Here is a 22730-nt window from a genome sequence, read left to right as displayed (position 1 = left end):
TAAAAAATAATTCAAATATGGGGAAAGTCTGCTTTTCCTCAAAAGAAATCACCGCTATTGGGATGTAACATACTGTTCAGTAACAGCACAGTTGCAGATTACCACAGCTCAACCCCGCCACCTTGTGGACTCATATATACTTTGAGATCAGTGTGTTATGCAGCTCTATACACACATCAAGAACACTAAACTCCTCAAACATGCAGTGGAAGCACTTGTGTGTCTCGTTAGAAATATGTCTTCACAGCAAATAATCCTGAGGCGCATGGCTCATGTCAGCCAGGGAGGCACGTCAATTGACAGTTGAATAAAATGTTAGAGAATCTCAATATAAAATATTCAGGGGTTCCTTGTTTTTCGTGTAGATGCGTTATATTGTATCATATAGCCTTTAAAGTTAACTTAATGGAGTCTACAAGACTTACACTTGCTTTGTTGTCGTCCAGTTAAACATGCTCAATTCGTGTTTAAAATGCCATTTTGATATCTCAGCTCACAGTACTGCATAACTTAAAATGTATTTTAAAAAAATAAGTACGGTGATGACATGTAATTAAGTTCCCCAACAGCTTTAACAATGCGCTTCACATAATTGGATACACAGACAGATTTTTCAAATTTAAAGTCTGATATGTTGTGCTTTGTAGGAGCTGCCAGAGCATGACCAGCCTGTTCAGTAACACCATGTCACCTGCCAAAGACGGCTGTTCTTCCCTGCCTCATCGCTCCAGCAACCTCGGGAAGCCTCCTCTCAGAGCACTTTATGATTTGCTCATTGCACCTATGGAGGGGGTGAGAGTTACCGTTCTGAGCTCTGTGGAAGAGATGAGCCAACACACGGCAAATGTTTTTTTTTTCTTTTCTAACTGTCCATCTGCACGCCTATCGTTTTACCCAACAGGGTTTGATGCACTCCAGTGGACCGGTGGGCAGACACAGACAACTCGTCATGGTGCTAGAGGGAGAACTTTATCTTATCCCTTTTGCTCTACTAAAAGGAAGTTCTTCCAACGAATACCTGTATGAACGTTTTAGCCTCATTGCTGTTCCCTCAATCCAAGGCCTTGGATCCAGTGCAAAGGTTGAACTTGTTATTCAGATGGTCACAACTGACAATCGTTATCACATTTTTAAGGACTTATGAGGTCATTGTCATACAACTGAAAAAGTCAACTTTTTTCTTTTTTTAGGTTCACTCCCGGCGTCCTGGACCAGCTTCCTGTGGTGGGGTGTCAATGGCAGCTGTGGTGGGAAACCCGAGGCTACCCTCACCGGTAATGGACCGCTGGCTGTGGGGGCCAATGCCTTCTGCAGAAGAGGAAGCCCTCATGGTAGCTGAGCTTTTAGGATGCCAACCACTGTCTGGCACTGCAGCGACAAAAGAGAGGGTCATGAGTGCCCTCACACAGGCGGAGTGTGCCCATTTTGCAACTCACATTTCATGGAAATTGGCTGCACTGGTGCTCACTCCAAACCCAGAGAGCGCACCGGGTGCAGCAAGCGCTAACGTGGGAGGGGGGACCATCGGCAGAGGTACCGGGATGAGGAGAGGAAGCAGCATTCGAGGCAGGAAGGGATCTGTTGGAAGCGGTTGCACCAACCCGGAGTCTCACCACATGCAAGATGACAGCAGTGATGTGGACAGTATTTGCGACAGTCCACCCTTACAGGAATTTCTGTTGACAGCTGCAGATATACTGGACCTTAGGCTACCTGTCAAACTGGTGGTGCTTGGGTAAGTGGTGTTTTTTTATCAATAAGAGTAAATTGTGATCTCTAAATTGTTTTCATTAAAAGACATAGAATTCCAATATAAAAGGTTAAAAGTAATCAAACTTTTTTTCTCATTAGCTCCTACCTAGAGTCCAGCAGCAAGGTCACAGCCGACGGTGTTGTTGGCCTGACGCGCTCCTTCCTGGCTGCAGGGGCACAGTGTGTTCTTGTATCTTTGTGGCCTGTCCCTGTAGCAGCCTCCAAGGTTTTTGTCCATGCTTTCTACACTGCCCTTCTGAATGGGACCAAGGCTAGTGCTGCGCTGGCAGATGCCATGAAAACTGTACAGAGCAGCAAGCAGTACTCGCACCCCTCCAACTGGGCTGGTTAGTGATAAAATCAAAACATACATAAAATAAACAGATGGCAACAAATGATGGAAAATAAGTGTCACCATTGAAATATATAATATGGTCTAATGGAAATGATATTTTCTGCCCAGGCTACATGCTGATTGGTAGTGATGTGAAACTTAACAGCCCCTCCTCCCTGATTGGACAAGCTTTAGCAGAGATTCTGCAGTGCCCAGATCGTGCACGTGATGCGCTGAGGGTTTTACTTCACCTGGTTAGACATGGACTCACATAGGATTTTATAAAGAGAGGTTCGTTACTGATACTAGTGTTGTACTGCTTGCAGGTGGAAAAGTCTCTTCAAAGGATCCAGAATGGTCAACGAAACTCAATGTACACATCCCAGCAAAGCGTGGAGAATAAAGTTGGGGGTGTCCCTGGGTGGCAGGCCTTGTTAATTGCCGTAGGCTTCCGCCTTGACTCTGCAGGCACTGGCATCCCTGCAGCAGTTTTCTTTCCCACTGCTGACCCGGGTGATCGACTCCAACAGTGCAGTACCACTTTACAATCACTTTTAGGTGAGTGCCGGAGACAAAGTCAGTATTAGACAACCATAAGATTCAAATCTAAGTGTGTTGTTTTTGTTGCAAATTTTGGACTGTAATGATGGACACCAAATATCAACATGAAAAATCAACATAAAAAAAATCATATTGTAGGATGAGGGAAACTTAAATTATCAATCAAATTTGTGCATGTACATATGTTGTGTGAAAAATGTTATTCAGATGTATTTCAGATGCACACAATGCACAATTGCCAGTAACTATAATTTAGTATTAATGAAACATAAAATTCCTGTCCCTGATTAAGGAATCTGCTATGATGACAACAATATGACTGTGATCCTGTCCTTCAGGTCTGCCACCACAAGCACTCCAGGCTTTGTGCAAACTCATCACAGCTTCAGAGGCAGGGGAGCAGCTCATCAATCGGGTATGGACCCACCGAGGCCATGCACAACGTATTTTTTTTGGGGGGTGGGGGCATCACACAATGTATTACATGTGTTTGCCTGCATAACCATGTTATTTGAGGACTGGAGTGTTGCGCTGGCACCTCAAGCTTCAGTTTAATCTTTGTTGAAATGCGCTAGTAAAGCCTAACTAGCTTTACTTCAAGCACTGGTTTTATCTAAAGTCTACTTGTCTTACACCCAAACATGTGACGCCAAGATTATAATCTTAACCGCATTTTTGTATAAGGTGAGGTAAGCACAAATTTTAAGAGAGTAAACAGCTACCCACCTGTGGAAACATTTGCATTAGCAACAGCTCTCTTCGTAGTCACAATCATATCTGAACAATAGTCAATCTCTCGTTGGTTGCGTACCATTCTACTATCAGTGCTCTCACACATTTCTAGTTTTCAAGTAATGTAATGCCTCACTGTATAAACCTCTAAAATATTATTTCTACTATTAATACTATTAATATTAAATAATAGTATCAGGGCATTGTTTTACCTATTACAGTTTCTTGCCCTTTTTTGTCCTTCTTATTGACCTAAACCCTTGTGAGCTGACCTATGCATGCAATAAAATTGCTATTCTTTCTCCCCTTCCCTTTCTGTGCATTCTGAAGGCTGTTAAAAATATGGTGGCAATGGTAAGTGTGCCTTCACTACCCTGCAATACATCCCACTTTTACCTGTTCCCACTTAACCTCTTGTAACACCACTTTTGTATGCATGACAGTTATTATGTTCATCAGTATGCATGCAGTGTAACGTCAACGTTATGCATTGCAAACATGGCATTCAGGTTTTTTTTTTTAAACATTGTTGGTTCATAGAATCCATTTCTAGGTGGCATAAGCAATTAAGTTACGGTATTAAAGTGAAATGAGGACAAAGGAATGTGTTTACTGCTTAAACAGTTAGCTCAGGTTGACAAAGGTGTCTCTGTTCTTAGTAGCTAATCTCCAGGAAAAATAGGCCAGGGCACATGTACACTGCTAATATGTTTGTTCTCTCCCCCATTAAAGCCTATTCATAGCTGATAGAAACTGATTAACGCCTCCCTGTAAATACAGTAGCTGTACAGTTATGTGCATTTTATAAACTTGAATGAATGTAAAGTAATGGCATTTCATTGGTAAAAATGATCTCTAATCGCAATCAGATTTACAAATTTCCTAGAAATTTATCAGATCCTAGAAAAACAATTGTCTGTCCATCATTTAACCAATATCATTTCACTAATAGTTTCTGCTGTCGCATTTGTTCTTCTTCTCTAGCTCCACCAGGTGCTAGTGCAGCTCCAAACTGGTGAGAAGGAACAAGACTTCTCTCTCCTGCCCATTCAGGTGTCCATTAGTGTGCAACTTTGGAGACTTCCGGGATGTCATGAATTTTTGGCAGCACTTGGTGAGTCAACTTGTTCCCACTTGAAGCTTCCCACATTATATCCAATAACTTACAGATATGATATGTATTTGTCGTTGCATGAACATGCAGGGTTTGACTTGTGTGAGGTGGGCCAAGAAGAAGTGGTGCTAAAAACGGGCAAGCTGGCCAACCGCCGCACATTGCACTTTGCTCTGCAGTCTCTCCTGGCGCTATTTGGTTTGTATACATTTGTCTGTCATTTTTCCGTCATACTTGATATGCTTGTTTTTGAGTCATATTTTCTCTTCATCATATCGCACAGACTCCACAGAACTGCCAAAACGTCTGAGTCTAGACAGCTCCTCTTCCCTTGAGTCTCTGGCCTCAGCACAGTCTGTTTCCAACCCTCTGCCAATGAGTTATTCAAGCCTTCCCTTCTCTCCTCATTGCCTGGACAGTCAGGCATCAGATGCCATCTCTGTCTATAGCCTCAGCTCTGTGGCCTCCTCAATGAGCTTTGCTTCCAAATCTGATTGTGACTTCCTCAGCCATCGGCACCGCAGTGGGACGGCAGCGCATTACGCAGCCCACAAGCACCCTCACGTTCCCCGGAGCCGCTCGTCTCCTCACGGAGCAGCGACGGCTTTGTCGGGGACCCGAGGGGAGGAGGAGGAGTATGAAGGTTTCTCTATTATCAGCAGTGAACCACTTGGGAGCCACTGCGACTCTTTGCCTTTGCCACCAGGCCACAGCCAGCGCCACCACAGAGGAGGTCGAGGGGTTGTTGCTAGGTCAAGCAGCGGGGCTGGAAGAGGTTACTCGGTGTCAGTGTCATCGAGAGGCAGTGTCAGCACCCCCACTTCCCCAGTCAAAACATGCCTCGTTCCCAGTCCAAACTCACCCTTCCAGAAAGTCGCTAAGGTGAGCAGCAGTGACACGGGCGAATCGGATCAATCCAGTACTGAGACAGACAGCACCGTGAAGTCTCAGGAAGAAAAGACGCCCCCTCTCGATCCTCAGGAGCTGGCGCAGAAGATTCTGGAGGAGACTCACAGCCATCTACGGGCAGTGGGTAGTCTACAGCGGGCCAGGGCGGAGGGTGGAACTTCAAGAGGAAATTCACCACGGGGTAGCGCCTTCCGCTCCTCGGAAACTAGTGCATTTAGCCGTCCGAACAGCAGCGCTAGTGGCAGAGCTCAGTCTTCGCCCAAACCCAAACCCCCCTCCCGCTCATCTTCTCTGCAGAAAATAAGCTCTGGCTACAATAGTCCGGCTGTCTCAGAGTCTTCACAAAAGGACGGCAGCCATCCTTCGCCCATTTCAGACAGCCATGCACAGTTCAAGCTGAAGTATCCAAGTTCCCCATACAGTGGCCACATATCACGTTCGCCCAGTAATGTGTCTCCCAGTTCTGGTCACCAATCACCAGTTGGGAGTGCACCCTCTCCTGCCCTCTCCTACTCCTCTACGGGCTCTGCCACGTCGGCCGATGCTCCGGACCTTGACCGATTAAGAAGAGGGGTCATTGATGAAAAAGTACAAGCCATCCACAATCTAAAGACCTTTTGGGCCAACGCCGCAGCCCAGCAACATCTGGGCCCCGTCAAAGCTGTTCACGGCTCCCCTAGTCCTCTGGCATCAGCCAGTAGAGATGTACTGAGCCTTCTGAACCTGTCTCCACGACATTGCTCTCCCAATGATACCCAAGACAGCCTGGAGCTGCGGGAGCTGGGTTTGCAGTCAGTGGAGAGGGCGGGCAAGAACTCCAATGGACATCACTGCTCCAATGCCAAGAAAGGGGCTCCATCACCAACCATTTCTACAAGGAGTAGTCCCGGTGCTCGTTCGATCAGACTGCCTGCTGGGAACGGATACAAATTCTTGTCGCCTGGAAGATTTTTCCCTTCTTCTAAATGCTGAGACATCCAGCTCTGTATGAGGTGAAGAAGTAGGTCACCTGTTAATTGGCCAGCCTAGCTTTACAGACAGTGAGAAAAATTAGTGAGTGGTCAGATTGGTCGGTGTGGGGCACATGCCTGCAGTTTTGTAGATGTGCCCAAAACTGTAAATGGCAATGAGAAATACTCAACGACCTGATACTGTGTTTGTGTGTAACTGTGTGTCAGGTAAATGTAAATGCCATTCGGTCTTTCCCCACAAAACATTGTGTATGCAGGCCAAGATGCAACAACTATGACTGACTTCTTCCATTTTATTTTTTGTTGAAAAAAAATAATGGTAATTGTTATTATTATTGTTTGTTATTGTTATTAATATTATAATTATTATTGTTATGTTTGTAAATTAATTCCAGTGTTTCACAATCAGTATTAAGCGTTTTTATATTGTTAAAACAAAATGAACAACCATGTACCGTGTAAAGATGGATACAGTGGAAGAAAAGATTTAATATTTTTTATTGAAGTCAAAAGGGCATTTTGCCTGATTTCTTTGTGAATTGTTTGCTCTGAAGCATGAATTTTCTTGCTATTCAATGTTGAGTATGATGTATGAATTTTTAGCTCATATTTTTTTTTAGATTTAACATCACAATTTCATGACAACCATCTGTCATTTATCAGTAAACTGTTTCAATAAAAAAATAAAAATTAAAAATCAACCTATTCTCTTTTAATGCTTTAATTTGCAGCCACTCTATACCTATACCTTGATGGTCACACTCACGGGAGTCAAGCGGACAAAATTGAAAATTAAATGCTTGTTTGAATGGGACTTATTCAAATACACTTGATTTTTTGTAGTAATTGTTGAGTTAGATATACAAAAATGTATGTTTATTATTTTAGTGAAATGTTTTATTTGATCATTATTTTGATTTCATTTTTTAGATTATATTATGTATTTATTTACAAAGATGAGCCATTTTAGGTTAAATTTGAGCTAAAACCAAGAAAATGTCTGAATTAAGTTATGTTAGGTTCAATTTTGGAAGAATCATCAACCCTTGTGTGAAGGGATATGGATTTGTGGAATGACGAAAGGGCTGTGGGGTACAAAAAAGAAAAGTGGGAACCACTTCTGTAGTAAACTTTAGATCTTGCAAAATGAAAATGAAAGTAAAATTATTGCCCACAAGAGAGAAACAAAATTGCATATGGTCACCTAACTAAATTAATGGCTCAAATAAATCAGTACTACTATCACTAGTCTGTTTTTAATGCAACAAGTGCCTGTACTTACAAACTAATGAGGGGGCATTTTGTCATCTCGGCTTTTGCCATAAAAATTCAAAAAAAGAAAAAGAAAAAAGTGGCCTCTTCACCAACGTGAGATTTATTTGAGATTTTACTGGCTGAGGTACATGATGTCCGAGCGTCCAGCCAATCACCGATCGTCAAGGGCGGGGCGAAGTACGATTCTTCATAGCTGATGACGTCAACTGTAATCATCGGTCGCTTGTGGTACGACGTTCAGGTCGCATCGGAACGAGTTAATAACGATGGTCCTCGTCAAGGAGTAGTAAGTGTGATATTGTTGTCAAAGCTTGCTTTTACACTTCCTTTACAACAACGTTACGATTTAATAAGGGCTTTCGATCGGGTGTGGCCGGTGTTCACGGACTGGATACGAGCTATGTTCACGGAAACTTTTCATCATCAGTGCGACCGATTCACACGAGGAAAGGGTGGTGGCATTGCCCAAAAACTACTTTGTGGCCTACCGGCGTCGACAGCTGCTGTTATCTTTGCCGTATTTCTCTAAAGTAACTTAATTATTAACAGGAGCGTTAATGGCTGCCTTGCGGGTTTTTTTTTTCTTGCAACCTGAGCTTTGCGTCTCTTCCGTTAAGTTGTTCAACTTCGTTTGACGTATATTAGCTTACGAGTAGCTAATCTCAACAGAGATGAACATTAAAAAAAAAAAAAAAGGGTGGCCAATCGCCTGGTGATGCTATAGTCTTGATTTAATTTAGACTTGATCCTGTGATAGTGCTGCCTTTTTGTAGCTGTTCGCTAGCTGTAGTATTTACATTTTTAGCGTTAACGTTGTGCTCGTTAGCAAATACTAGCACCTAGTCTTAAACTGGAGTAAACGATTCCAGCACTAACATCATGCACATGGATCGGTTAAACAATCGCACTTTATACTTCAACTTTATTTGGTTGTATGAGTTTGAGGAAGGGCTGCCACTGCTTATGCATATGTTAGTTGCACACCGAATGGTTACAGATTTGTCGCACTGTACTCGGTAGTTTAGCTTAACTCAGACACACAGGCCAATTTCAAGAGGAAAGCTACCCTATTTTTTGTGCTAAATGTTACGAGTCACCCTGTTAACAACAGCTCGCACTTTTGCAAATTAGAAGATTTGCCAGGAAAGTCTCATGAGGATTTCTCAAGAAATTGTGAATCCTCCAAAATCGAGAAGGCATTTCTTTTTGTCAGGGTTTGTTAAAGGTTGCAAAGATGTTCGCCAGGCATTCGAAAACAGTTTTAATCGTTGCAAACATTTTTTTGTCACTATAAAATTTGGAACATGATGACACCATGTGGGTCGGCTAAGAGCTATCTTCTTCACCGCTCTTTTTGCAAATTTCCGTTGCTTGTTCATACTTCATTGGTTCTGTGAATATTCTCTGTGATCGCTAAGACCCTCGAGACTGACACCCATCGTCAAATACTCTAACTACTGTACTGTTGCTGTAATCTACAGTAACTCTCCAATGCAAGATCTCTGGTGTGGTGAGATCTTGCAATGGAGAGATTACAGCTTGCTCTAAATTGCTCATACAAAAATCTCAGTCTGTGTGCATCATATAAGACTTTGAGCCTTCATTTAGGAGAATAAATATTTGATTAATGGCAATAGTAGGATACACAGGTTGATGTCAAGAGACATCTTTAAATTGTAGTATTATTGAAAGCAAATGACACAGTAACACAGTGATGATCTTAATTCAAGAAGCCAAATAATTTTTTTAGAATCTCATTTCCATACTCACACTTGGGCTGTTCCTGCACAGTTCGATTATAGTGTGTCGTGTGTGATATCTGTGAAGGTGAGGCTGAAAGCTAACATCACTCTTAAGTAATGATATGTTATTTGCTACATCTGCGGGCTATTTAAAACTGGCTATAGAGGCATGAATCATTTTTCTTTTCTCTGGCAAATAGTGTGTGTGGACAATTTGACTGATTTAATTTTTAAAACCAAATTAAAACCAATTATATGTACTTTTCAAAAATATATGTTATTTTGTTTCATTACTTTAGTTTTTTTTTAAACCCCAAAATGTTCAATCCATAGTACATTGGTTCCAAGTCTTTTAAATCTTGGTTCTACTGTCTAAAAACTGTTTTATTTGAATTGTCGTAGTATAAGTCTCACCCGATCATAATCATCTTTCTCTCTGTTCTTTTTAGCCGCGTGGTTTTACCCTGCAGTGTTGAGGAGGTGAGTAATCTCTTAATGTCATTGACAAAATTAACTTTTGTGTATTCCTCTTAACTTTGGACTATCCTATTGATCTATAAAGTCCTATTTGCACTATTTCTATTAAATTAAACATGACCATAACGCTATCAAAACAGGGATGTCGATGAGATTTCTAATATGGCCTCACATACAATATTGAGAATGCAACCATAAAAGTCGATGGATACTATTTGATCCATTGAATAGTTCTTGTTTTCAAAACGTTTTCCTATGAGTTATAATGTACATACCAACAAATAATGTCTTTGGTTAAACATTCACCAGGCTACGACCTTTACCTGTACTTGACACATTAATGTTGGGGATTGGCCCACCATTAACGACATAGCTCAGTTAAAACGGGAAATGAAAACAAAACCCTAGGTTGGCATTTCATCATATTCCATTCGTTCTGAGAAAGTGTTGCATGCACAGATGGAATTCTCATGAGGTTGATGACATGAATTCTTCCCTGGGTTCATCTTTTTCAATTGATTTTGGAGTCATCAACAATTCTTGTGGCTCTACCTTTGTATTATGGCAATGATTGGTATTTGTGTTGCAGTATCAAGTGGGACAGTTGTTTTCTGTGGCTGAAGCAAGTAAGAATGAAACCGGCGGTGGGGAAGGGATTGAGGTACTCAAAAATGAGCCCTATGCGGAACATGGAGAGAAAGGACAGTATACCCACAAAATCTACCGCCTGAAGAGGTTTGTGGAACTGAAGTATTGATTTTTGTGCTCCATTTTACAGTAATTGCAGTTTATGGCCAGCTAGTGGCAGTATTGTATCATATTTTTTTTCTGGGGTCTCACATAACTATACACATCCTCTAGCAATCAAAGGTCTGGAAACACTAGTGCTACTAAATTAGAAATCATGTCCTTGACTGCCCGTGTACAAATATATACTGTTGTTCATTGCATGTAAACCATTACATTAATTGTTATACTTTCACCCCATCCATCTCGTTCCTCTTCTTCCACTCCAATCTACAGTAAAGTGCCAGCTTTTATTCAGCTCTTGGCACCAGAAAGCGCCTTTGTGTTCCATGAAAAAGCCTGGAACGCCTACCCCTACTGCAGAACTGGTGAGCCCTCTTCCAGTTGTTCTTTGCTCTTTTTGTCTGTGTTTGTCTTTATATAATTTTGTTGCTAATGTCATGTTTCTTTTTCTCTCCTCATGCCTATACTTGTTCAGAAGTGACGGTAGGTACCCTTGGATGACTTGAGTTGGGTGCTTTTATTGATTAATGCTTTATGGCTAATACTACACTGCACTGAGTCCATTTTTTGTATTTGTAGAATGAATATATGAAAGATAATTTCCTGATCAAGATTGAGACGTGGCATAAACCGGATCTTGGAACACAAGAAAATGTGAGAAACGTTTGGTGACACCAAGTGAATATTTAGCATAGTTGTGTATGCTTGAATGCATGTTTTTATTCATGTATTTATTTGAATGCTTTTGCTTTAGGTGCACAAACTAGATCGTTCTTCCTGGCAGCAAGTTGCTGTTGTGCCTATTGACATTGCTGATAATAGTCAAGTTTCATCCTCTGTGAGTACAAATGAAAACCCCAAAAGTGCTGTTTAGCATCTTGATGTGGACATGTCTGGTTATTACGCACGCACACCTTTGTTTAGAACAATTTATCTCATGCCAATGGACTCATTGCACATCATCTCCCGTTCTCCCAAAATGCACTTCAGTCTTTTTGAAAATTTCCATTATTCAGGGCTTGAGCAGCAAAATAAGCCAATATTTCTCATAACGTTGAGGTTAGGTCAGATTCAGGTTCACAATATACTCCATTTAGTCCAAACGCATACAAGCTTAAAACACCATTCCACACAATAATTTTGAAGGTATTGTTTGTTTGGCTGATTGTCATATTGTCCAAACCGGAGAAGCGTAAACCAAATTATGCAACATGAAAATTAAGGCACAGCTTTTATGATGTGCAAAGAATACATAAGTTAAATTAATCAATTAATTTTGATCATTTATAGTGTAGCTCTTTGTCCGTATTATATATTCGTTTTTATCCAAGGAAGGTCTAAGTACTCAACGCCATTCCAACGATTGAAAAAAAGAATGGTAGATCATTTTCATCACCATGTAAAAAAGAGGTTCTGGGTTTAAATATCAGCTCAGGCCTCCATATCCTCCCTATCCTTGCACGGGTCAATTGAAGAATCTAAGATGCCCGTGTGTGAATTTGTGCAAGACTGTGAGTGGTTCCTTACACAACATTTGCCCTGCGAATGACCGGCAAATTAGTCTGCCTTCTCAACCAAAATTAGTTGAAATAGCCTCCAGCTCAACCACTACCCTAGACAAGACTAGCAGTATTGAAGCTTGATCGATGACGTACCTTTCATTTGATAATATTTTTCTCTGATTGCCTCACTTCAGAATAAAATCTGAAGCTCTTATGTGGTTACATATTATTGGTGTTATTTAACATCATATTGCCTCATTTCACTATGCGTGAGTGTGTGTGTACGTGCATGCGCACGCGCATGTTTGTTTGCCCTGGGAAGTTAACGAGGCAGACATGTTTGCCTTTCTGGAGGAGTGTGTTGTGTCTAAGGGCCCTATCAGCTCTCTGCCTCGGGCATGGCTGCGGGCCCTGCGACCTACCGCCTGCACCGATGAGTTTTGTTAGTGTAATTACAGCTCACAGCTCTTCGTATGGCAGCATTCGACAAACGCGCACGATGCAGAGAGGGCACACTAACACACTCCGGATTAGTGGAGGAGTCTCTCCCTTTTGTCTGCCACGGCACATTGATTCGCAGACCTCATTAGTGCCGCACACTGCATGGTTATAGGGATCGAGCTCTCAGCGTTAAAACAGTCAAATTAACGTGTGTGTATTTTCCACAGTTTTGCACCCTCCTGTTGGCTGATTGCCCTGAAAATGGCGTTCACCTGCTGGCATATTATGATTTATTTAAAATTGCTGGGCCCTCGAGCAGTTGATCGTTTGAAATCCTTTTGTTTTATTTTTGTTGAATGTATTTATTTATTTTGCCCATCCTATGTTTCTCCTTGCTTCACAGCATGTGGATTAGTTTTCATTCATAAAAAGTTTGCTAATATAACATTTGCAGTTGTGATATCATCAAATTGGACCACTAAGGTGTGTTCTTTTGGCCATTGTACTATTGAGAAATGGCATGCATGGCTGACAACGGATTAATAAGTGAGGTGTATCCATATCAGTCTGAAAAAAGTGACATCAGACATCCCTTACACAAATCAGCAGTATACATCATCATTGTGTATGGCAAGCATGCCTTTGTTTTTGCTTATTGCCTTACCTTATTATCAAACGTGAATGTGTTGTATGTTTATGTATAGTATCTAAAGATAAACCTCTGTATTGTAAGATGATCCTACCGAGTTGAGTTCCAGGTGTGTCAATTAATAAATAGGTGTGCTGTGTATCATATCATGTCAGTTGTTGTCACCATAGGACTACAAGCTGGATGAGGACCCCACCAAGTTCAAGTCGGTTAAGACAGGAAGAGGACCACTTGGACCTCTTTGGAAGGTATTTTACTCTTGAGCATTCTGCCTGGCTTGCAGTTTTTTTTTTTTTTTTTTTTGTAATTCATCATCCCATGGGTGTTTGAGGAGTTTGACTTTGGTGTTCTGTGGAAAGAATTTGCACTCTTAACTATTTTTATATATATATACTTTTTTTTTTTTACTTAGTTTCCTAACTCTAGGTTGCCAGACAAATGTAAATATCAGATGAAGATAAACCATGTAAGCATTAAGTAGTTGTGAAAAAGTTTTTTTTTATTATTTTTTTTATTAAGGTGTAAAAACCTATTCAACCAACTACCACGACCCAAAGAAATTCAAGAACATATCAGAAATAAAGCAATTGAGTGACATCTAGAAAAGGTTACAAATTAATTCACAATGCTTTAGGACTACCGAAAGCATGTGCGAGCTACTGGTCACAATTGGAGAAAACATGAAACTGGCTTAATTTTTTTTGGGTGAAAGGAAGCTTAAGAATAATAGAAGGAAAGTCTTTAAGTCGCTCCAGTGCATCAGGTGCAGTTTTAGGTAGAATTCATTTTAACTTGTCCCCTATTTGTGGGTGTGTTCAGAAATACGCTTTGAGTGCGCACTGCTTCACGCCAACCGTTTGGAAACTGTGAATGTTGTTCAAATGTGCCGATGCAAAGTTTTTCACCCCACTGTAATTGTACAAAAGCTTTTGGTGACATGATTACTTCAGAGAGAAATTATATGACATTAATTTAGTCTCAAATGGTTAAACAAATGTCAAAATATAAATTCATAAATCAATCTTGATAAAGAAGCCTGGCAAGCTTTTATGTTGCAGACTTAAAGATGGCTCTTGCTACATTTTTATGTGATTGTAGCACGCTTTATTGACACGAAAAGCAGTTTTGCACCCGAGCACACTGAGTTTATCAGGACAACATTGAGCAGGAGTGGGGCTGCAAGAATGTAAGGCTGCCGGTTGATGAAGATAAATCACCACTTTCTCAATTCTAATTGGCTCTAATGGAAATTTCAAGTTGCCAGGGCAGATAATGGCTTTATTCTCAAAGCGCTGCCTCCCCGTTCAGTTTGTCTGCCACTAGAGAGAAATGATCATAACTGATACGTAGAGACGTACGCAAGTCATCTGCGCAAAAGCTTTCTTTTAAATTCTTAAATTCCGCTGTAGCCTGCAGTTCCCTCTTTGTTGTTGTTTTGTTTTTTTCAATAAACAATTTTAATATTTCTGCCATGCTCCCAGGCTCTCAATGTTTAGATATAGGGAAGTTTCCCTACCTAAAATTCTTCAGAATGAAGGCAGCCAAACTGCTTTAAAACTATGAATAAAGAAACACTTTTTCATCCGTATTATTAATTAGATCGTTTTCCCATCCACAATGGACACTGAAAGAGTCTGAGAAAAAATTACTGTGACAACAGAGGGACAATTTTCTTCCAGCCTCATGGAGCAAAAAAAAAAAAAAAACCTCTTGTCTATCTCTGCATGCACACATGCTTGCATATCGCTTCCCTTTGTATTTCTCAAAACTTCTGCTCCTTTGAGTGGGGCACCGAGAGGGGGAGAAGATATGTCACCGTAAGTGTTTTGATGTGGAATGCGTTTCATGTGAAGTTCTCCTTTTGCCATGACAACTTTTCTAAACCCACTGCAAATTTAGAAATGTTTCTCATTTGCCTTCTCTCGCTTTTCTCCATGATGGCAGCATCAAATAGCTGCGGCATGGGGGTGACTGAGGCAGGTCTGTGGCATTTTCTCCTGGAATACGGAGTCAGAATGAAGTGATTAATTAAACAGGTGTTCTCTGGGAGTGTTCTGGGGGCGAGCGAGTCCTAGGTGTTAATAATGTAACCAGCTTTGCAGCGCCCTTATCGCATCTCAGCTTCCGTTTTATCTGCCTTCCCTGGCCACAAAGGCATGTCTGTCGGGAACGGTGTCACTGTCGGGGCGGAGGCAGAGAACTGGTCCCTTTATCCACTTTGCTCTGCCACTGCCTCCCCCCTTTCCCTTCTTTTCTTCTTCTCTTCAGAGGACAGCACAGAGCGCAGACTGGATTTAGAAAGTGTGTTATAGATTAGGCCGCTTTTATCTGTGCACAGCACATCTTCATATTGATAATTATTTCACTAAGCTCCATACACAGAGCTTTTTTTGTATTAATGACTTTTTTTTTTATTTGCTTTAAATGCTGCCAAGATTGATCTTAAATAGTATTCTCTAAGCTGTCATTATTTTGTCATTTACAACTTATGGTTACATTATTTATCCTGTTTTGGCCCTCAAAATGGATGGATTGAATACATTCTTACTTGAGATTTGTTTGCTTTTTTCCTTTCACTAGAAAGAGCTGAGTGCCAAGACTGACTGCCCTAGAATGTGTGCCTACAAACTGGTCACAGTCAAGTTTAAATGGTTTGGCCTGCAGACTAAAGTCGAGAATTTTATCCATGAGGTTTGTGTGACTATTGTGCTAAATGTACACTCAGTACATTCTTGACTTCTTGACATAAATTCAGACTTTGTTAATTACAATATAGATTCAGATTTTGTAAAAGTAAAACTATTTTTGATGCCTGGGCTTTGTTTACATTTTTATTTGTTGTAATTTTTAGTGTGAATGGAAAGACTTACATTTCTATGATTTGCAGAATCTATACATTGGAGAAAAGAAAAAACACATCAACCATCCCTAACCTCTCTGATTTCTTCTTTCAGCAAGAAAAGAGGATCTTCACCAACTTTCACCGCCAGCTTTTCTGTTGGATTGACAAGTGGGTGGAGCTAACAATGGATGACATTCGACGGATGGAGGCAGAGACTCAGAAGGAGCTGGATGAGGTGAGTGCATCGTGGATGTTAAATTGTTGGGGGGGTTCCATTTGTTTGTTTGTTTGGTTGGTTGGTTGGTTTTAAATCACTAATAGCGTGCCATAGCTCTGGCTCATGACCGCTTTCGGCAAAACATAAATCTGAGGTGCCACCACGTGTAAGGAAAATATTTCCTGTTTCCTGGTAATGTCTTTTTCAAAACCTGCCGTGAAAAGAGGTGTTGGCGACAAGAACAACCAATTGAAGGAAAAATGGAAGGAAGTTTTTTTTGGGTGGCACGATTTAATGCATGTTATTCCAATATAAGGACAAAAACACTGGCATTGTAGGGTACTTCGAACATCAGTTGACTTGATTATTACTTAATCATTTTATCTTGAAGATCAGTATCCAAACAGAAAACATCCAGTGGAGTTGAACTGCAAATTGTTTTAGTCCACTCCTTCAGGCTTACCCATTGATTTGGAAATATGCTGTATTTACAACACAGAATAAGCTATTCCACCTTTTGTGCATACAACTCCCTAATCAAGATTGATGCCACAATTTAAGCTCGTACTGCATTCATTCACACCATCCATAAAGTCCACACACTAATTGAGATTAAGGTAAATTATTTCAAAATCTTTTCTACCATTGTGACCTAAAACCCGCATAACTCAATTGAAGAAAAAAAACCATTTTCAAAGTGAAAATAACTAAATGAAATATTGCACAAGTGTTACGCTCAAACTTGTTAAGTGGGAATCAGGACACACCTACCACCATTTAAAATGCCTATGATGATGTTTTGTTTACATGGTAATTGTCCTCTTTCTGACAGGTACAGACTTAAACAATGTGATAACTCTAGTTGTCACATATGATAATAGAAATACATTTCAAACCACAATTCCTATTAATGTAGCCGGGTAGGAGGATGACAAAATTGGCCAGTGATAACATACAGTCACATTCACAACTTTCTGAAGTCTGTCACTTCAGATGGTGGTACCTTAAGTTGGCCGCCTTTTGAGAGTTTTTGGAAAGAAAAACAATTGCCCCAAGTTGGCACCAGTGTATGGAAGAAAAACAAGCGCAGGACTCCTACTAATTGCAAAACTACATTCAGCAGAAGGGTAAATTGTATTTTTAGTATTTTTTTTTTCTTTCTCGTCTGGCCCGTCAAAATATTTCTTGACGTCAAACCTGTTAGTGGCATTAAAAAAGGTTGAAGTCTACATTAAAAACATTCTCCTTATTCATTAATAACAATGATAATAATTAATAAGTCATGTTAATTGCTTGACACTTGACAAACTCAACATTTTAATGCCATGCTTACACTGCCTGTCAGGTTTGCCCAATTTACTTTACCTTTTGTTCCTGCCAGATACGTAAAAAAGGTGCTGTGTGTGGCACACAGGCTGCAGAGGAGTAGCCAGGCCAGGTAGAGGCCAGTCTCCCATATTTACCTCTGGGTTCTATGTCACTGCATTCACTCTTTTGGGTGGTGTCAAATGCATTTTTGTTCACTCCTCGGGTGCGCATGTGTTTATTTGTGTGTTCCTCATCAGGATAGCTTTATCTGTGCATACATTTTTTTTTATCTTTTTCACATTCACTCATGCACATTGTATGACTAACTTCAAACATAAGTTAAGAACAGACGCCAGGATCTTAGCGCCTATGATCCACAGCAAAAATAGAAAGCCAGAGAAGTAAATCAAAAGCTTTTTATTTCTGTAATTCACATTCTGAGTGAAACCTTACCTGGTGATTTTTGTCTTGGAACTCCTTTTAATATCTGATAGCTTTTGGCTATACAAGGAGAAAATGGAAGAATTCAGACTGGATGGTACTGGCCTGCCCCGAGTGGGATAGGCTCAAGCATTCCCTGTTGTCTACCAGCATTGCACTGGCATGTGTTTTCTATTTTCTCTTTAAGGAAACATAGGTTACCATCACAGAGAAATGTGGTTAGGATGAAATTGTGGTTTCCAGACAGGCTGATACTTGCATGTGATGCTAGCCCATGGACTCGGCGACATACAATGTCCTGACTGAAAAGGGTGAAGGACAACCTCAGGCATGAATGTATGGTGCTTCCTGAACAAAACAGTCATTTTGTGCACACTGGAAATGGTTCTGTCAGAGCGGAGGAAGGAGACGGTCGAGAAGGAAGGGCCAAAGGAGCAGTTACCTTCAAGATGGCTCCTATTCCTTCATTAACATACAAATGGAATTCTGCCTTTGAGAAGGAGTCTCTGTGGTGATTGAGTGAAAGAGGATGGGGCCGGGGGTGGTGTGGTGGCAGAAGCGCGAGGGTAATCCTGATGTCGTTTCATCACATCTGCCCGGTGTTCTGTTTGGAGCCATAGTTGGTTTGAACTGTTCCATTAATGTCTTTAGTTATCAGATTCCGACACTAATTGGCTTCCCAAAACTATCAGCTTCAGGGTGGGATAATCTGAAATTTATGGACGTTTTACCTACGACACAAACAAGATAAGGATTTTATTTATTTATTTTTTGTGTATTTCAGCTTAAGAAAGTGACTTATTTTGTGAAATGGTTTGGAGTGTAAAAAATAAAAAAACAAAAGTTGCATCTAATTGGCAAAAGTTCCACCTGAATGCAAGTCGGATTTATTTGAAATTGCACATACCCACTTACTTAACCCCTCCTGTTCAACCTTAACAAGCTCTCTCTCTATTTCCCCTCAGCTCCGCAGAAAAGGTGAAGTAAGAGGAACGAGTGCTGCAGACGAATAAAGCAGCAAAGGATCTCAAACCGCCAAAATAACAGCAGCAATCGTGGCTGCTAACAGGGCTTCTTCTGTGGCACTTTGAAACATTCAGGCTGTGGACGAGGTGTCGGGGGGGGTCTCATGCAATCAATAGAGCAGATCCCTCGCTTGCACCCAATCATAACTCCTCTATCCACTAAAGAATTGATTTCTAGAAAACCGACACCGTCTTTACCAATGTCCTTTTGCTTTGTGGCCCTCTGCGTGATAATGAAAACAAATTGTTCTTGCTCAAGATACGTTTCATCGGAGCAGATTCACCCTCTTGAACTCAGATTGACACGTTGGACCTTATAATACCGGCTGTTTTCTTTTTAAACCCCAAAACATTCCTCCTGAGATGATTCCCAGTACTGTCTTTTTCACAGTTTTAACTGCACACACTGGTTCAGCGGTTTGCATTCCTCAGTATGAGTATGTGTGTGTGTGTGTGTGTGTGTCACCTTTTTTCTTCCCCTCTTCCTCCACAAGCTCCATTAAGAGATTACTATCGCCCTTTGCACCTCCGCCCATTGTAATCCTCCTATCAACAGTCCACCTAACCCAAAGCATTGCATCTTATTAACACCGACAATCATGCCTGTGCATGTCATCTCATTCAACACACACACACACACGCACGCACAGAGGTGCAAATGCCTTTGCAGTGACTGATCCTCTTAACGAACCTGAGCGGATCCATGCAAGCGCGATCAGCTCTGTGACGTTAATTTAGCGAACATGATTTTGCCCCCATCATTCCCATCTCCAATAGGCTCCCCATTCTGAGGATATGAATTCATGAGTCACGTTGCCCCCAAAATGAACGCGAAAAATAACCCCAGATGGTGCTTGTTCCCCTTGAGCTTGGTGCTGCTCGGCCCACCTTTGCCTCTCCGCCCCAGAAGTCCGCCCGCCCACCCGCCTTGTTGAGCTGGTAGAGTGTGTTCGTTTTCATTCTCACTGTGTTTACACGAGTGCTTCACCAGTGCCCAGTTAAAACCAGCGCTCCCCACAGCTTGCCTTAACCTCTGAACCTTTCGGACCTAATCTCACCTACTGTACCTCTGCAACCAGCTGCTCGCTTTTAGCTACCTCCCTTGTTTCTGGCTGACCATTTCACGGACACCTTAAGGTCAAGGCTTGCTATTGCTGTAGCAGCGACTATACTTTTTGGAGTCGGTGATTGCAGGGCTTTATGATGTGTCTTTATTTGTCATATGTAATTTGGTTTCGTGTGTCTTGTTTTTGTTTTACATGACAGAATTTTCACTGTTTGATGGACCTGCCATATCAATGAGTCCTGAGTTTCAACTCCACAGTGCACTCTCAGTATAGCCTGTGTTAATTAAGCCTTTGTTCATGTGTTAAGGGCTATCGTTTTGAATCATGACTAGTGTAACGTGCATTTACCAATTGATTCCTCCCTGGAATTAATTTGCATTTGTAATCACAAGAACATTTGTATTGTATAATTCGACTTTTTTTTTTTCTCGATCCTTTGTTCCGATCATTTCATATCCAAAGAATATCACTGCCTTTGTTTACACACATACAGCAATTATGAGCAGGTTAAATTGGACACAGAAGTCTCATTGAAAACTAGTGTCCAACATGACTTAACAATGGGATAGTTTGATGGTCCGTTAAACATTTCATTTTACCATGGTATAGCTTTCAATGGAAATTAAGTATTACAATTTCAAGTTTGCCCAAAATTGTGTTAGAGAGCTTGCGCCTTTTGACAAATATACATACAAAAAAGACCTGTTCTTATTCTACCCAAATGTCTCAGAGAAGCCTTTCTGTCAAAAATACGTTTAGTACACAACACGTCTTCTGACTGCAGCTGCAAGCCTGACAGCAGACCCACTGGCTAAAATTCATTTGAGCTTTATCAGTCATAACACTGATAAAGGCAGGAAATGTTTTTTTTTGTGTGGAGCAACTGTACTGTCTTGTCCTAAATTATAAAATCTACAACTGTAAAAGTAATCACAATTGCTTGATTCCAGATGTTTTTGATCCAATTTTGATAATTGGGGAACACGGGGTTGAATGTAGATGTTGTGCTGTTTCTGCCTTTAAATACGCAAGTGTTAATTGAAATATACATGTGATTTGAATATCAAATAAATTTTGAGAAAAGAGTTCACTTGTCATTCTGCATTGCAGCCATTTTTCCCCCTCACCCTATGCAGAAAATGCTTGTGGATTGTCCATAACGTTGCTAAATTATTTTCTTGTCGCTCTTATTGTCATTTAACTGTTTATAAATACACTGGAAATATTTGCTATTTATAGATTGACCTAAACATGCAATTACCTGCAGCTGCAGGGCCAGTGGCAAAATTACGAGTAGATTTTTAAAGAGCAGGAAGGAGTGCTTGTCTGCCAGCTGTGATATTGGCCTCTGTCATTGTTTGCAAGAACAGTCTTGTTCTTGTGAAAGGAAACCAGTTATTGCTGACCTAGAACAAGCTAATAGTGCTGTTTCTAAAAGCGGAGATGGGCACACTTGCCCACGCACCACCTGCTACGTAGCAGCTCACAATATTCTACTCCAGGCACACATCCATCCGCCTATGAGTCTCCCTTTTGAAGCACATGTAGGAATATGGCACAAATCAACTAAATAAATATGGCAATAAATCATGAAGGGTGCTTGGTAGCCAAAATGGTCAGTTGTACATTTTAAATGCGTGACCCTCCAGCAGGGAACAGATCGGAAGTGGCACGATTGTGTTTTGAGTTAGAGCCCAAAAAGCATTGCCTATGTGAAATTGATTTCAGCTTTTTTTTGGAATGCCAAAATAAGTTTACTAATTGGAAGGGATGTGTATTTCTTAATCTAATGCCTAAAAAAAAAATATTTTGAGAGGGTGCAGCGACATTGCTGAGGCAAAGTCAGAAAATCAACAAAGCTAAGCAGCAGCTCAAGCATAAAACGAGGAATACCACATGTCTGATCTTGACTCCTCAAAATAATTAAATATTTGATAAAGGAATGATTGATTTAAAGGTTGATTAAATGCCCAATTTCCACAGTGTGTACCTTATTGGAAATCATTTTGAATGCCCTCTGAGGAAAGGTCTGCATCTCAGTTTCTCCACTTTGACTCAAGTGATCTGTTTTGCCCATATTGTTTCTTTTGCATTGTTAGTTGCACCACGTGACCACACATCCTGTTACATGAGTGTTTGAGGAAGTGTCACAGTGAAGATTCCATTCAGTTTTGCCATGTTTTTGCACGTTGAGTCTCCTCTGGGACCACTTTTGCCAGGAGTTTGCAGGTTTTCCTTGGCAAGGAAATTTATTTTGGGTTTACCGCACATTGACTGTGATGTCAAAAGTACTTCCTCAGCTTGGGTCAAGTTTAGCCTCAGCGATTCTCTCTGGCCTTTCCTGTTGTTCTGGGAGGTGCGGAGCCCATAGATGATGAGGAGGAGGTTGGTGGTGGGGAAAGGTTCACTGTCGCATCCCTCCCCTTTGTACAATACGAGAGTGCCTCTCTGATGACAGATGCTGCTTAACCTGCTCTGACCCGCCGAGCTGTGATGTTGCAGCTGACTGACAGGCCCAAAGAGGACACACACAGGCTCCACTCCACATTTGCCCCGATACACAGGACGACGTCCACCAACGAGGAGAGGAACTGTCTCTTTGGGCATCCCCCCGTGATCTG

The 22730-nt window shown here is 41.1% G+C and overlaps 1 protein-coding gene and 1 pseudogene across 5 annotated transcripts in view; both read left to right on the top strand.

Annotated features, from left to right (window-relative positions):
* Nucleotides 1–7074, top strand: part of LOC148398070 (tetratricopeptide repeat protein 28-like) — a 145787-nt gene extending 138713 nt beyond the window's left edge. For 3 of the 4 annotated variants that reach the window (XM_088376458.1, XM_088376460.1, XM_088376461.1), the window contains 11 exons: nucleotides 648–792; nucleotides 902–1081; nucleotides 1191–1735; nucleotides 1852–2099; nucleotides 2216–2340; nucleotides 2413–2644; nucleotides 2986–3062; nucleotides 3710–3733; nucleotides 4364–4493; nucleotides 4584–4691; nucleotides 4777–7074. In XM_088376458.1, coding sequence (XP_088232584.1) covers nucleotides 648–792; nucleotides 902–1081; nucleotides 1191–1735; nucleotides 1852–2099; nucleotides 2216–2340; nucleotides 2413–2644; nucleotides 2986–3062; nucleotides 3710–3733; nucleotides 4364–4493; nucleotides 4584–4691; nucleotides 4777–6374 — 3412 coding nt within the window. In that variant the 3' untranslated portion in view covers nucleotides 6375–7074. The remainder of the gene's footprint in view (nucleotides 1–647; nucleotides 793–901; nucleotides 1082–1190; nucleotides 1736–1851; nucleotides 2100–2215; nucleotides 2341–2412; nucleotides 2645–2985; nucleotides 3063–3709; nucleotides 3734–4363; nucleotides 4494–4583; nucleotides 4692–4776) is intronic. The other variant, XM_088376459.1, reaches the window with a different exon arrangement.
* Nucleotides 7075–7809: 735 nt separating this feature from the next.
* Nucleotides 7810–21194, top strand: LOC148398069 (phosphatidylinositol transfer protein beta isoform-like; annotated as a pseudogene). The gene is made up of 10 exons (XR_015858659.1): nucleotides 7810–7934; nucleotides 9840–9870; nucleotides 10457–10602; nucleotides 10891–11100; nucleotides 11197–11271; nucleotides 11372–11455; nucleotides 13380–13457; nucleotides 15790–15900; nucleotides 16164–16286; nucleotides 18983–21194. The product of XR_015858659.1 is annotated as a phosphatidylinositol transfer protein beta isoform-like (transcript).
* Nucleotides 21195–22730: the final 1536 nt, after the last annotated feature.

The sequence above is a fragment of the Syngnathus floridae genome, chromosome 5, assembly GCF_059516105.1.
Source record: "Syngnathus floridae isolate MCC-2025c chromosome 5, RoL_Sflo_1.0, whole genome shotgun sequence".
Classification (NCBI taxonomy): Eukaryota; Metazoa; Chordata; class Actinopteri; order Syngnathiformes; family Syngnathidae; genus Syngnathus; species Syngnathus floridae.
The sequence above is the reverse complement of the archived record's forward strand: the minus strand, read 5'-3'. Positions and strand labels throughout refer to the sequence as shown.